At 50.3% G+C, this 16265-nt stretch overlaps 1 protein-coding gene across 1 annotated transcript in view; it reads left to right on the forward strand.

Moving 5' to 3' along the window:
* Window positions 1–1028: 1028 nt before the first annotated feature.
* CLMP (CXADR like cell adhesion molecule) overlaps window positions 1029–16265 on the forward strand; it is an 87527-nt gene continuing 72290 nt past the window's right edge. Inside the window, exon 1 of the mRNA XM_082661072.1 lies at window positions 1029–1329. Within this exon, the coding sequence (XP_082517198.1) occupies window positions 1302–1329 (28 nt within the window). The 5' untranslated portion in view covers window positions 1029–1301. The remainder of the gene's footprint in view (window positions 1330–16265) is intronic.

Consider the following 16265-nt stretch of genomic DNA (forward strand, 5'->3'; position numbering starts at 1 on the left):
CTGGTAGACACAACCCCAGGCGCCGGCCCGGGAGCTCGCGGGCAGCCCTCCGCGGGCCTCCTGGGCGGGGTCCCTCGCACGGAGGAGGGAATCCGTGCCCTCTGCCTTCTTTTCTGAAAGGAGGTGATGCCTGTTTTGTCCAGGGCCACGTGCAGGGAGGTCAGCTCCAGGGCTTCCTAACGGACTCCTTTCCACAGAGTTGTGAACCTCACTCCCCCCGGGGGGATGGCTCGCTTAGCTCGGCCGGATCCGAGCGGGGGCTGCTGTGATTACCGCCGAGGGAGAAACAGCGAGGGCGAAAGGCCTACGGAAAGGCTGTGGAGCCCAAACAGGCCGTGGAGTCAGGAGCGCCCGACCAGACCCGTTGCTTGACAGTCCACTGTCACTTTCAGGCTGGGCTGTCTGCACGGTGGGTCTGGAGTTTCACCCCGACTAAACGTGGCAGAGAGGGAGGAGGAGAGGAGAAAAGAGGAATGAGGAAGGAAAGGAGAGGAGGGAGGAGGTGAGAGAGGAGAGGCAAGGAGAATGCAAACGCGAGAGAAATGGAGAGAGGAGATGGAAGAGGAGAAAGCGCAGATTTGTGCGGAAGCAGAGTGTGTGTGAGCGAGAAAAGGATGCGAGAGAGAAGTGGAGAGAAGGACGCAGGGAGGACGGAGACCGAGGAGGCTGACAAGGCCTCATCCTCGCTCGTGGCCAAGTGTCCCCGGCTCTCTCCTACAGGGTCGACCCCACACCGAGCGCCGGGCGCGACCACCGGCCTCCGAGCGGCCGCATCCCCTCTCCTCCCTCCCGCCGCCGGCGGAGCCCCGCGGGCCCGACCCCCGCGGCTGCCCGGCCGGCGCCCTGCGCGCCCCGAGCGCTGGGAGGGAGGGAGCAGCGAGCGAGCGAGCGAGCAAGGGAGGGAGGGAGGGGCTGCCGGTGGGAGGCAACCATGTGGTTCCAGCTCACTCTATTTTCCCCCCCATCTCTTTCTTCACTCCTTTTTCTTTCCAAACAGGGAAAAGTGTTCCACGAAGCGGTAGGGTCTTTCTGCCTCGCCTTTTCCTCGCTGACCCGGGTCCCCGCTCCCGTCCGAGTGCCAGCTGGCAGGGCGAGCGCTGGAAGCCCTTCTGCGCCCGTTGCGGGGATCCCGGAGAGGGGCGCGAGGCGTGGGGCCGCTCCCGCGCCGGCACATGGCTGCAGCCGCCCCGCGCGCACCCCGAGGCGCCGCGCCCAGCTCGCCCGAGGTCCGTCGGCTGAGCCCGCCCGCCCCGGAGCCAAGCAGCGACTGAGCGGGGAGGAGCCCGCGCCGGGGCATCGGGATGATCCTCCTCGTCCTGCTCGGGCTAGGTGAGTGCCTGGGGAGGGCGGGTGGCCCCGGGCACACACTGTCCCGCACCCGGGCCGCGATACGGGCTCCGAACGGTTGTCCCCGCGGCCCCCGGAGTGAGCCGGACGCCAGTGTCCCTGCCTCCCGGCCAGGGAGGAACACATCTGGCAGCGGAGGGCCGCCCAGTCGGCCATCGAAAACGTCTCGCACATCTGGGCCCTGGAGCAGCCTTGGGCGTTGGGGTGTTTCCTGGTTAAGTTTGGCCGAGAACCGCATGGTGTGGCGGGTGCTTTTGGGGGTGGTGTTTAGTTTCAGGAGTATCTGGGGAAACTGGAGAATTGGGAGAGGGAAGGTATTATTCAGGAATTTTTGTGCCAGGTTCCTGAGGGTGGGGGGAGCTTTTTCGTTTCAAACAGGCGCCTGGAGGGCGCAGATTAGAAACAGATGTGTTGGAGGGTAAGCGAAAGGGAGTGGGAGAAGAGAGGGGGAGAGGAAAGCAGGAGAGGGGAAAGGGCAGAGCCCCAGGAGGACCAGGAAGGTGCGGACAGACTGGGAGGGACGAAGAGGGGAAGGGAAAGGGCTGGGAGGGAGAGAGGAAAGAGGAGGAGGGATGTGAGGCAGAACAGCAAGCCTGAGAGAGACTGATCAAGACAGAGAAAAATGGAGCGGAGGAGAGAATAGAGGGAAACAGGCTCTGGGGCCAAGAGAAGTGCTGCCCCGCGTGTCCCTTCTGGGGACTTCTGAGGCCTCAGAGGCCCTAAGGCATAGACTCACCCGGGCTGGAAGCAGGCAAGTTTACAGGACAGGGCAGGACAGTGCCCATCAAGGATGTGTGGGCAAGAGCTGACAGGAGGGAGATGCACCAGGTCAGGGAAGGCTGACTGGGGAGCTGAAGGAAAGTCATGATAGGAACCAGGGAAACGAGGGCTACACCTAGAGCCAGGACCAAATGTGAGCCTGAGTTCAGAAAACCAAAGAGCCAGCAGGCGTGGTAAAGTGAGCGCTGCCCTGGAGACCAGACCAGGTGAGAACTGGTCCCAGTTTCGAACTGACTCGCTGGGTGACCTTGGACCACTTACCCACTACCAGGCCTTCAGCTCCCTTCGCTCCCAAACAAGCAAAGGAGATGGTTCCTAAGTCCCTTCTGGCTCTGACAGCCTTAAACACCAGGAGTTTGTCAGGGACCTAATGGATGGAAAAGTCCCCAAACAAAAGTGAAGAGGCACTAAAAACTCCCTCTGAATTAGATGTCTAGAGCTCTCTGTCTCTTTTTGAAACCTTACAAACCAACTAGGCCGTATGCATGCCTGCCTAGGCCAGCCTCAGGCCAACAATAACTCTTCACCCAGGTTAGAGGAATAAAAGAGGTGGATTAACCTAAACTATTGCTCAGGTAGGGCAGGTGAGGAGCCACGATTTTCTAGGCTCTTGTAAATACCAGCCAAGTATGGCAGCGCCGCTCCTGAGCACATGGCGTATCTGGATGGTACTTCTGCTGGCCTTACCCCTAAGCCACCAACCACCCGATGTCAGTAGGCTCGAACGGCAGAGCAGCCTTATTAAAAGCAGCTGGAACTCACTGAGTACTTACTATGCTGAGCATGTTATGTGGGTTATCTTGTTGACTCATTTATTCTTCACGCCAACCCTATTGGCCACCCGCTATTATTACCCCGATTTTACAGGTGAAGAAAACAAGATGTAAAGAGGTCAGGTAACTCGCTCAAAGCCGTAGGCTCCTCGTTGGCAGAGATAGGATTTGAATGCACGTTGTTTGCTTGCTAAACCGCCATGTTATAGGCTTCCGGCACCACAGAAGGACTCTTAAAGATGTTCTCTGCATTGAGATCCAGTTCAGTCCTATTCACGGAGCAGGAGACATCAGCGAGATCCTGCCCCATGGGAGGAGCCTGGGAAAGGGAAAAAAGCTAAGAGTGTTTGAGCACCTGCTCTACACCAGCCCCATTTGGGCACAGTTTCTGGTGGAAAGTGACTTTGGCCCGCATGGTCAGTTGAAATCAGCTGCCTTTGATGATGGTCAACGTCTTAGTTCATGAGAAAGAGGAACAGACCAAGGCATGGATCAAAAGATGTCATTGGTTCCTTAGCCATTTTTTATTGAGCGCCTACTATGTGTATCATTCCTCTGGTGAGAGTATCATCTGTTGGGTTGATGTCTTTCTCATAGAAATTGTCTCTCATGCTATGTTTTTTGGGAGGGTTCTGTCTTTATAAACTTGTTACAAACCAAATGCCATGCAGAAGAGAAACAGTGGGCCACTGACTTAGAAATTCTTCACAACTGCATGCTCATCTACTGTTCACCTACTAATAGGGTGTTCACCTACTATTAAGCCTTTGCCACATCAGTGCCCTCGTCATGACATATGACATCCCAGCTCTGAATTGAATAAACTGTTCAAGTAAGAAGTCACAGAGGAGATGAGTTGAAGGGTCAGGACAAGGGACAGGGCAGAAAACCTGAGATGAGGTTGGAGAGCCAGAGACCAGCGTTTGAGGGGAGCAACACTGAAGGAACTGAAATCCCTGCATGGGTCAGCAGCCCCTGGGGAACCACTCTTGTGGGCTGGATTAGGCTTATTTGCAAAGTGGTTTTGAGCCCTGGGATGCCTGGACGGGCACTCTTTAGGAAAGCCAGAAAGAAAGCCCTCAGTGTTGCCTGAATCCTAAAATCATCTCCTGCTCCCTGAAAGGAACAGATCCCGCGTGGCTTCTGGCCACTGCTAGCGTGACTTCTGGCCTCTTTTTTTCTAGAGAAAGCACAGTATTGAAGGGGAGTCAGGAGGGCTAAGAGTTCTGGACCCACCAGTGAGTGAAATCAAATGTCCTGCCTTTCTGATGTGAATGAAAAGGAATGCTCTGAGCCCCACGGAGGGGAAACAAGGGGGACTTCATGGGTTCCCCCAGCAGCTCCTCTGACCACCACCTCTCCCCTTCCCCTGTTGCTCAGGTCTCATTATCCTACCTGAACTTCTTCCTGGACTTCTGTAATAGCTGCCACGTGGTCTCCTGCCCAAGCTCTCTCTTCCCTTCCTACATACTGCTACCCTAGTAACCTCGTGAAACAGCTGGTATAAGGCAAAGAATTTGGATTAGGAATCTGGCAAGCTCTCTGGGTTCCTTGACTGCAGAATGGGGGTGGAGGGATTTTGAATTCGCATTCTCTCTGATTCCATGATCTTACTCTGCTCTTCCATAAACTTTTAGTAGTCTCCATTGCCTATAATGTCAAGTATATACACTTCATTCTCATATTAAAGATTTTACACAATATCATTCACAACTCACCGCCCAACAACTCTCCAAGAAACCTGGATTACTTCCTGTACTCAAACCATGCCCCATGCTTCTTTCTGGCTCTATGTTTTTGTTTATGATAATCCCTCCACCAAAAATGCCCTCTTACTCTCCACCCTTACAGATCGTTGACCCTCCAGATCAAAATCATGTTCACTCTCCAAGTCTCACTTCAAATACCACTTCCTCCATACACCTGTCCATGATCTCACCAGCAGAATATACGTTTTTCCTTCCTTTGAATCCCAGTAGCCGTTCTATTATGCTACTTTGTATTACAGCGATCTGAATACTTACCTAACACTCCAGTTAGAGTGTAAGGTCCATGCCTCATTCATCTGGGTACCACTTTTAGTACCTAGCAGAAACTAAAAGCTTGTGAAGTATCTGTTAAAATAATTGGATATTTGAAACATTTAAGGTCAAGAGAGGTGAAAGATCTGGAGTATTATTACTCTTTGACTGTGGAACAACGCAATTGCGAGGAGCCCAGTTTTAACTGTTTGCTTTTGTGCTGCCTTGTCCATTAATGCAAACACAATGAGTACTGTTTTCAAAATAATTATACATAGAACATTACATGGACAAGGACCAGATAATACATTTGTTATACAGACTTAATATATCAAGTACGTTAGTACCAGACATTAACAATAGAATTCATGGAAACTTTTGCCAGGATGGGGAAGGAGCTTTGTTTCCAAAAAAATGAGTTTGAGGAGTGCTTGAATGCTTGGTCCACTGGCCTGTGGTTTAATGACGGGTCTCCCTCGTCTTCCCACATTAACGGTGATGGTTATAATATAGATACATTCCCGGTAGGCTCATATCTTGTCTCATTCAATTTTTATCTTTTGCTCAGCTGGGCAAAGTACACATGAGTATATTTCATAAATGTACCTAATGATGATGAACTAGACAGACATTTTTAAAAGGTAGAATCAAAGATTAGCAGACATGGGGAAAGGCTAAGACACTATCTAAATCAGTGGTTCTTAAAATTTTGAATCCCAGACCCCTCTGAGAATCCAGTGAAAACCCTGAATCCACTTCTTAGAAAAAGACACATATACATCAGATTTTCCTATAACTTCTAGGGGTTCATTGACCTCCTGATACCGTTCCTTGGAACCCAAGTAAATCCTTGACCTAAACCTACCCCTTCTTTTATGATGAAGAAAGAACCAAAGTTCAGAGAGATTTGGCTAAAGTTAAACAGGTAGCTTAGTAGAAGGGCCAAGACAAGACCCCCTAACTCCATAGTCTGTCCTGTCACACCTTCTCGAAGTGGAAAATCTCTCTCCCTCCTTTTCAGCTCATGTAGTTAAGCTCTTCAGATGCTTCAGTTAAATGTAGTCAGTGCTGAATAATTGCCATTGGTTTTATGTTGAGAAATTGTCTGAAAAATAGGGCCGATGTCATAACATTTCAGTTTAGCCATCATAACTAGAAATCCTGGAAACTTCTGCAGTGCCTTGTATAATGTCTGGTATATTCAGGAAAAAGGGATTATACGCAAAGTCCTAAAGATGCAGGTGTGCCTACAAGGAATAGAAAGGGAAATCAACAGCTCTAGCTTCTTCACAATTTTGCTGGGTTATTCTCGGCAAGTCATTACTATTCTGAGCCTCAGTTTCTTTCTCTGTGAAACGAGATTGCTAGACTCAGGTGATCTCTGTGTTTCCTTATACCATTAACATTCTCTGTTTTTTTTATAATTTTGAGAATTTTCCGGCTGGTCCTGCCTGATGTGGCTGTGATCAGAACACATGGGTGTTACCACGCTCATCTGATTTTTTTCAGGCACGGAGCCCTCATGGCAATAGGTAGCATATGATTATGAATTCAGAACGGCTGGCTGCCTAATGTGAAGAGAGCAGTAGTGACTCCATCCTGGGTCTGCACTGGGGCACTGTTAGCCAGGCAGCATCATTCAAGGTCAGGGTAGATGGCCAGAGACCTCTGCCCTAGAAGTTTAGTACCTGAAATACTCACCAAAAGGACCTCATCCTGAGCAGAGTTACCTACAGAACAACCCCAAGCATGGGCACCCAGGGTAGACTTCTGAGTAGAGGGTCTGTTGCATGAAACTGTTTGCAGGCATTAGCATTTCCTTCAGTTTTTAAAATTAAGGCATAATTTACATACAATAAAGTGCACCCACTAAGTATGTAGCTTAATGATTTCCCTGCATGGATTTGAACTTGTGGTTGGGTTTTGAAATATGAATTGTGTATTATGAGCTCACTCGTAGTACCTGAGAGAGAACGATGTGGGTAGGATTATGACGGCAGTAGAATTTATTGCTAACGTTTGTACAAAGTTTCACAGTTTACAAAATATATTAACACACCTTATCTCGTTCTCAAATCACTCTTTGAGAGTAAATGTCATCATTATGCCACTTTACAGGTAAATAAACTGAGGCCTAGAGAAATAAAGTGAGTTTCTCAAGATGACCCTCTCAGTACATAGCTGAGCCAGGACACCGACCCAACATTTTGGATTCCAAAAACTGTTTGCTTTCCAATTATCAGGAGGCACATAGTTATTCTGAAATCAAGGCTTCTGTGTTACCAAGGAGAGAGGATCAGGCTGAAGCAAGGCTTCATTTACAGGATTCCAAACGATAAATCCCACAGTGGAAAGTTCGGTTAGAACATTTATCACCCCCTCCCCCCCACTCCATTGAAATTGTTAAGAAATGGTTCGTTTGGGTTAATGTCTATTGTTTATAACCCAGAATTACTATGGATGTCGTACATGGGTTACTAGTTCCTTCTAACGAATCGGAAGACTCTCGTAGTTGTGGAGACCTCGCCTTGCTTTGGGGTTGGTTGCGTGAACTCCTTATTTGTCCTGAGGCTATGGGTGGCGAGTGTATTGGCTACAACTCACCCTATATGTTGCCTTTTGTAGTTAAATTCCTCTTTTCAGCAGTTTTGACTTCTTCCCAAAGAAGAATGCATTCGGTACCAAAAAAAAAAAAAAAAAAAAAATCTGGTTATCTGAGCTTCCTAACTGTCTAGAGTCTGGGAAAATAAGTTTATTTCCTTTGGCAACACATAGACCAGAATGGGGAAGAATGCTGAAGTCCGACAACCTTTATTTTGTTAGTGACAGTGGTTGGATCACTGTGTGTGGAGCCTCGGCCAGAGTCTGCTGGTGATAAGACTGAAGGCTACTTTGTTTCCACGGGACACAGGGGAGAAAGCCGCTGCCTTTGTGCCCACACTGAGAAGGGAACATGGGCAGCTGTCTTCCGAGATCGGTGTGGAATATGGGAGGTTTTTCTGAAGCGAGGCAGCAAGGGGATCTGGAGAGTTGAGGTCACGAAAGGCGACGGGGGAGAAGAAAGAGGAGAGGGAGGAAGAGAGGAAGACACAGAAACAGAGAGCGAGGACGCAAAAGCTGAAAGCTCGGCCCTGCTGGCATTTACAGAGCAGCTTCTCTGAGCTCTTTCTGTTTCACGGAGAGTGGCAGCAGCTTTCAGGAGCTTCCAGGGACTCTCATGTGTGTCCCATAACATTTTCGACATCATTCATGCACCCTCACTCACAAAACAACTAGAGGAGGGGGGGGCTCCTTCTGTAGTTCAGGCCCTGTGCTAGGCTCTCAGGTGCCACTGATATGGAACACAGTTTCCACCATCTAAGAACTCAGCCCAGTGGGGCGACATAGTCATAAACAGGGAATTGCAGATATATGAGAGCGCTGTCATCAAGGCAAGTACCAGGGCTTTTAGGAGTCCTGGGGGGGTAGCAACTCAATTCTGTGCCGTCTTACGGAGATGGGCTGTGTCTTCCCACGTGCGTCTTCAGGACGGTGGCTGATGTTCCCCTGTCATCCACAGCACTTGCACATTAGTGGGGCCGGTGCTAAATAAACAGCTGGTGGCTTGATGGATCCCCCCCGTCATCATCAGAAGGGACGGATGCAGTGCTGTGTGTCCTGGCGTTCAGCCAGGTGCTTTCTGGAAGGATCGGACCTCCCGACATCCTTGCCTGTTGAAAGTTATGGTTCGTTCTCCCTCACAACTTGCCAGTTACATAGCTGCCTCTGGTTCCTCGTCCCTCATGGGATGTTTAAAAAAAGAAAAGAAAAGAAAAAGAGGAAGAAATACATTAGTGAATTTGGATCTCTTAATTAAGAACGGTGGTCTGGTCACCTGAGGTTTTCGTAATATTTGTCCATGTGGAAAGTGAATAGGATCAAGCCGAAAAGGAATTTTTTGCTCCAGAAGAAATCTGGTGTATTGAACAGACTCAGCCCCTGACATAACCTTACTTCTTCTCTTGTTGGGAGGGTTGGGGGTGAGAGGGTGTCAACTCCTGGAGAGGGAAAGTGCTTTGCGACTTCACTGTTTAAATTTAGGCTTGGGTTTGTGGAGATCATTTTGACTTGGAGCAATGAGCCTTCCAACCCAGCCTCTGTCACTTCTCATTACTTCCAGTGACAGTTCCACTTATTTCCAATCACTCTTCAAGGGAAGAGTGGGGGAAGGCACATAGGCGGCCATGTGGATGTGCCGCGTAGCCACTTCTGTAAGAGCTCAGCCCCGGGCTCCTGGCTGGGCCACTTTATAACCGTGTGACCTTGGGCACTTCACCTTCCTGACCTTAGTTTTCTCACCAGTACTCACATCTATTAACAATTCACAGGTTTGTTGTGAGAATTAAATGAGGCAATGCATACAAAGAATTTTAGCATCCTGCTTGGTACATAATAAGCTAATAAATGGCTGTCCTGATTCCCGTGACTGTCCTTGCTGGGAGAGGCTCAGCCCAGAGGTATTTGGAGGGTCTGCTTGAAGCCAGCAGATACCAGGCCAGGAGGGCCAGCCTTCGGGGCTCCGGTCACCACTGCCCCTCCATCCTGCAGATGAGTTCCCATATGTCCTTCGGGGAATGTCACCCTGCTCCAGGATCCCAAGAGGTGCATAAACCCTGTCTGTGCCCCAGTTGTCTGTAACTGCTCTAGGAGAGTAACTTTTTGTGTTATTCAGCTCCAGGCAAGAGGCGCCCTTCCTTATGCTGCCCTGCATACTGTCTGCAGTTTGCTGAAGCTGAATCACAGGGGGCCAGACTTATGTTCCCCACTCTGCCCTCTCCATCACACGCTCCCCAAGGCCTGTGCCCGCTTGGGCTGTCCAGCCTGGGCAAACACAGGCTGGTTAATTTCTGCCTTCGCTGTCAGGTAATGTTTTATTGAGCACCTGTTATGTAGCAGGCGTCATCCTAGGGACTTTCATACCAGAAATTTCTGGTATCCTCACAACAATCTGTGAGGCCGGTATTATTTTTTTTTTAATATTTATTTTATTTATTTGGTTGCACTGGTCTTAGTTGCGGCTCTTTAGTTGTGGCTCGCCGGCTCCCCAGTTGTGGCATGCAAACTCTTAGTTGTGGCATGCATATGGGATCTAGTTACCTGACCAGGGATCGAACCCGGGCCCCCTGCATTGGGAACGTGGAGTCTTAACCACTGCGCCACCAGGGAAGTCCACTGCAAGGCCAGTATTATTGTCATCCCTATTTTGGGTCAGAAAAGTCAGGCTGAAGAGGTCAGGTGTTCTGTCGTAGGCTGTACAGCTGTACAGACTGGAGCTGAGTTTGCTTTCTGCTTCAGTAATGATCTGGGGAAGACAGGAGTGGAGAGACAGATGGATGACGTACCTATGGGGACACGTGGATGGGAGGCCACCATGTGGTCTTTGAGGATTTGGCCCAAGATGGAGCTGCAAGGCTCTGCATCCCCTACTTCTGTCCTGACCAAAATTAGATCCAGTGAGCCCAGTACCCACATTCGAGACATGTTGAATTGTATTTCCTGTTTCAATTTGGGAGGAAAGGCAAACCTCAAGGTGGGAAGAAAAATGTCTGATTTTTTCCACTGACCTGAACAACAAAGAGTGTGGGCTAAACTGGGTGTCCCAGATTTCCGCAGACCTAGAATTCCCACTTAGAATGGATTCCTGGCCCAGGCGGGTAGAGTCTGGGTTTCTAGCTGAGGCCTGGTCTCCATCTGCTTTCCTTGGCTGGAGGTCCATCCCCCATCCCTCCAGCCAATAGCAAAGTTCAGGCTCCCGCCTTGCGGCCTCTCCATCCTCAAAGGAGGTGAGCCGGAAATGGGGCCACCTCTCCGTAGCCACCGTCTCTGCTCCACTGCCTCTCCCTCCCTGTTCCCGGAGTCCTGTAGCTTCCCAAGCCCTGAGGAATCCAGGTGACCGTCCTCACATGCCTGGCACCTGAGCCTGACCTTCCCCTTGTTCTTCCCCTCTCTCTCTCTGGACCCAGTGTGGCTGCTCTCGGATCTGGTACTTAATGAGAGAGAGACAGAGAAGCAGAGAGAGAGAGAGAGATAAGAGAGCAAGACAGAGAGAGACAGAAAAAACAGAGAAAGAGACAGAAAGAGACAAAGACAGAGAAACAGACATGCACACACAGAGACAAAGACACACAAAGAGATAGAGACAGAGAGAGAGAGAAACAGAGAGAGAGGGACAGAGTGAGACACACACACACACACATACGTGCAGCACAGGCAAGTGTGAACTCTGTACACCTCGTCTTTCCTGTGTTGCCCGGCACGTGGAGTCAAAGGTCCTCTTCCTCCCTCTTTCTCCTTTGTCTTGGTGGATTCACCCTGCACATCACTAACTCCACTAGGGTATCCGAGGTAGGGCAAACGGAGGAAACACAAGTCAATGATTACAGGAAGTGTTGGTGGGATTCAAAAAATATTATTTCCCAGCTCAGTGCTTATGTGTATGTTAGCGCATTTAATCTTCACGACAGCTTTGTGAGACAGGTATTGTCAGCCTCCATTTTATCGAAAAGGATCAGAGAGGTTAAGACATTTTCCTGGTGTTATACAGCTAATTACTAGCAGAATCAAAAGGAGAAGTCAGGTCTCCTGGCTCCCAAACCATTGCTCATCCCCTTCCTCTACTGGACCATGAGCCTCCCTATGCATGGCAGCAACACCCCACAGCAGGACGCCTCACTGGCTCTCATCCTGCAGTGTCTCATTACCAGCTCATGGAGGGGGCAATGCATAAGCTTTGTCGCCAGATATGGCTGCCTTCAACTCTGGGAAAGCTTGAGATTTGTCTCGAGTGATCAACCATTCTGATCTGCCCAGGACTGGGAGGTTTCTCAGGACGTGGAACACAGGACTTGCAATGATAAAACAAGGACAGTCCTGAGAAAACCATCTGGTTGGTCGCCCAAGCAGTAGACCACTCAAAGTGTGATCCTCAGATGAGTGGCAGGGGTAGCTCAGGGAGCTTGCTAGAAATGTAGCATCTCGGGTCCCACCCAGACCCACTGAACCAGGATCTGCAAGCTCCCTGCAGAACATAAGAAACATCTGAGAAGCTCCAGAGCAGGACCTCGGGCACCTTTGGCAGGAGTTGGGGAAATGGAAGATGTGCACCTGAGTTCCCTGACCTGGGACCATCACCTGCTGTAACCTCAGGTGATGTCCATTGACACTCAAGACTTAGGCTTATAGGCTGAGAGGAAAAGAGTTAAAGGTCCCAGGGTTGAGCACATGGGGGTGAGAAGGCTGGAGGGTGTCTTGGTGCTGTGTGGGCATGAGTGATGCGTGGTTAAGCTTTTCTGTCTGTCCTTGGAATGATGACGTTATAAAGGTTCTGAAGTTTCCTGGATTCTCCTTTCCTTTTACTGGGGCGAGGCTGGAGCGGGCAGTGGCCGACAGCAAATTACCCAGGGTCTGCCTGGGGCCAGCAGCGGCCTATGCCCCTGGGGCCTGGAGACACGGGAAATGAGAGCACAGAGGGCAAAGCACCTAATTGAGCCGTGCTCGCCGAAGAGCAGACTCTCCAAGTTAGTTATGGAAGGAATAGTAGGCTATTCAAGCAGCGCTCCACACCTACAGGATTTCCTGTGTGACGCCTGGCTCCTCGTCACAGGATCCTAACCTAGCTTTGCAAGCAAGCCGGCAGCGGTTACCTGGCCCTTCCTTCCCCACGGCGAGCACTTCACTGGGACGTAAATAGAAGTTATCACTGAACCTGTGCTCCAGCGAGGAGGTGGTTGGCCAGCTCCTCACACGCTTCACAGGCTCCTCTAGGCCTTGGCTCATCTTAGAGTAAACCTGGGTCAAAGCAGGTGTTCGTCCTTCGAGTGATGGTGGTGGTGTGTCATCTTCTGTTAGTTTCTTTGCTCTCAAACCTGACTGTCACATGTGAAAACCACAGGTACCAGGCAAGGTAGGAAAAGACATTTGTAAGGCTGGGGTGGCGGAGCAGCCTCATACTAAATGAAGCATAACCCACATTGGTCCGCTTTCTCTCTGTTCCAAGTCACATGCTCAGTAGGGACTCTGAAAGAAGGGCAGCTCAAGGGAGGGGACGACAGGCAGGCCTGGAGATGGATGTGTTCATCTGCTCAGTTAGAGCCGTTTCAGACAAAGCCTATTTCTGCTGTGATTTTTTTTTTTTTTTTTTTTTTTGCGGTACACGGGCCTCTCACTGTTGTGGCCTCTCCCGTTGCGGAGCACAGGCTCCGGACGCGCAGGCTCAGCGGCCATGGCTCACGGGACCAGCCGCTCCGCGGCATGTGGGATCTTGCCGGACCGGGGCACGAACCCGCGTCCCCTGCATCGGCAGGCGGACTCTCAACCACTGCGTCACCAGGGAAGCCCTCTGCTGTGATTTTAATCCCACCCTGACACCGAGAAATCAAACCATCGCTTTTCTCATAATAGGGAGAGATGCCTCTGACATAGGTTGGTTTTGTAACAGTTTCGTCTGTGCATGTTGTTTTCCCTGGGAGCTCCAAGGGCTTGGCTGTGGGTGGATTTTATCAGAAGATACAGATTTCCATTGTGAAGCAACTCCTGTGTGGTGTGCTGGATACTTGCTCATCCAAGTCCTATCAGGGGACCAGACTGACAGAGGAAAAAGGAAATGGTGAACGATGTCAGACGGAATGTAGTTAAAGGCCAGAATGTTTGGTACAGACACGAAGTGAAATGCGGGATTTGGAAAAGCAGAGTCATTAAGGTGTAAGATCTTCAGCAAACAGTGGAGCAAGAGTACGTGTCATGTGAGATGAAGATATTGCGTCAGGGGGTGGGTGAGGGGTCAGGAGCCTGGAGACGCGCAGCTGGGGGCATAGAGGGGGCAGGGAGGACACGGCGGGGGGTGGGGAGTAGTTGTGAAACAGTTATTCAGCCTCACTCTGGAAATAACACACAGTCATAGTTTACAGGCCAGTTTGGGGACCTACCTCAGGCAGTGTGGAGAAGGACCTTGGGCAACTCCCTCTCTGGGTCTCAGTTGTCACCGTGCACCAGGAGAGATCGGAGGGGAGAATTTCTAGGTCCTTCCCACTCTGCAGCAGGAGGACTCAGCTGTACTCCTTAGCGGGAGGCTTCAGGCCCCAACGATCCCTCGCCATCCTCCCCATGCAGGCATTGTGAACTGATGCTTCACCTGTGCCCCCACCAGGTCTCCCTGCTCCCCCAGCTCCCTGGCTCTGCCCCCAGTGCTTTCGCTGGCACTAGAATAGACCCACATACAGTCTGACCTGCCCAGGCGTCTGCCTCTGGAAATGCTCGCATCCCAGGGCTTCTGCACATCTGTCCCTCGCCTGGAGCGCTCTCTTCCTGGTCTTTGCAAGGCTGACTCTTACCTTACAGGTTTCAGTGCAAATATTTCCTCCGTGAGACCCTCCCTGAGCTCCACTCAGCCTCCCCTCTAACCAGAGCCTTGGCCTGATCACCTCACATTACCCTGCTCTATTTTCCCCCTAACATTTATCACAGTCTGAAGTCTTCTTTTTACCTCTGCTCATGCACTTGTCTCTTGTCTCTTTCTACAAGAGTCTGGACTTTGTATCACTGACTTCTGTATCCCCACAGTGCTTGACACAGAGATAAGTAGTCAGTAAAGAGACGACAAATAAACATCTGCTTTTTTTCTCTATGGTGTGCCTAGCAACCGAGACATTTTATAAATGAAAAAAGTTATTTAATGAGGCCTTCTTTGTGCAGAGCTCTTTGTATATGTTATCTCATTTAATCCTCATAACTCTACCATGTAGGTACTATTAGGATCCCCTTTTACAGAGGAGGTGAAGTCCTTGCCAGAGTTACACAGCTAGTGAGCTGTGAAGTCTGGGTTTGAACCCAGGCAGTCTGACTGCAGAGCTGGTGCCGTAAGTTCATGTGCTATTCAGGTCACCTAAGCCAGCGCTTTTCAGACTTTAAGGTGCTTATGAATCAGCTGGGGACCTTCTTAAAATGCGAGATCTGATTTAGAAGGTCTGGGGTGGAGCCTGAGATTCCATGTTTCCAACAAGTTTCCAGCTATGGCTGCTGGTCCATGGAAAATACCTCTCAGGAGGGAAGGGAGAGACAGAGGGAGAGAAACTGGCCTCAGACAGGCCAGGTGGCTTTCCTTAGATCATGTAGCTAGTTCATGGCCAGCCTGGTGTCCTGGCTCCTAGCCTAAAGCTCTTTCAATGGCTCAGCAGCCCCAAGGATTTTAAAGCATGTACACATCTTCAGAGACCGTTTGCAGGAATACAGCCACCTGAATTGGAGATTGCAAAGGGGCCCAAGATGCTGGCCCGTGCCCCCTGCTCATCATGACCAGGATACCTGGTTGCTGCTGGGCTTCTTTCCGTCCCCGAGGCAGAGGGCATGGGAGGGGGTACGCGGAGATCACACACGTTGGCGGCTGAGTGTGTGTGCTTGGAGGAGGTCTGGAAATTCTGGGGAACCATTCATGTCTCTCAAAACAAAAGCTGTCATGCCCAGGACAGAACGTGCCATTATCTCCAGTTTACCAAGCTCCCACTGGCTGCTCTAAGGTTTGCGCATATGTCAATAGTATTTATTACAGGGAGCATCAGCTCATTTGAGCCGCCTCCACCCTTCCCCAGCCTTCCCAGTTCCTGCCTTCCTGACACAGACGATTCAATTTCTGAACACTTTTACACATCGGTCTGTTCCCCCTCCCACCCAGCAGAAGTCCCTCTGGAAGATGACCGTCCATCCTCCAGTGGAACACACTGCAGGGTACTCAGAAACTGCAGAGCCCCATCCGCTCCAGGACAGCTCTTAACCCTGGGAGGGACTTTCCGCTCTCAGTTGGAGATGCTTGAAACTGCCACCTCCCAAGGCTACAAAGATTAGGACTGCCATAATCTTACAAGTAAAGGGCCCTCCAATTTGTAAAGTGATGTTTTAAGAGCGTTTATCTGTGATGGGTACTGTGCCAGACATTTTCATATACACGTCACCTCATGTAATACTACAAGCACACCCTGAAGTATGTAGTGATCAATCCCCCTTTGACATATGGACGCTGAGGGAGGGATTCAGTGACTCGTCTCAAGACAGACGGCCGATGTCATTTCTACTGCATCATAGCTGCCCATCCTCCTTATAAATAGTTGAAGAACGTTCTTTCATGTTTGTCTCCTATCCTGCTCTCTCCTTTTACAAACTAAACCCTCCTATTTCCTTTAACCTTTCTCCCCAGTTACTACAACCATCATTAACTGAAGCCATGCTATGAGCCAGGGACCCAGTATGTAGACTGAATCTATCTCCACAAGAACCTTAAGACATCTCCATTTTGTAGATGAGCAAAGTGCTGAAA

This window comes from Grampus griseus (assembly GCF_964374135.1).
Source record: "Grampus griseus genome assembly, chromosome: 8".
Taxonomy (NCBI): domain Eukaryota; kingdom Metazoa; phylum Chordata; class Mammalia; order Artiodactyla; family Delphinidae; genus Grampus; species Grampus griseus.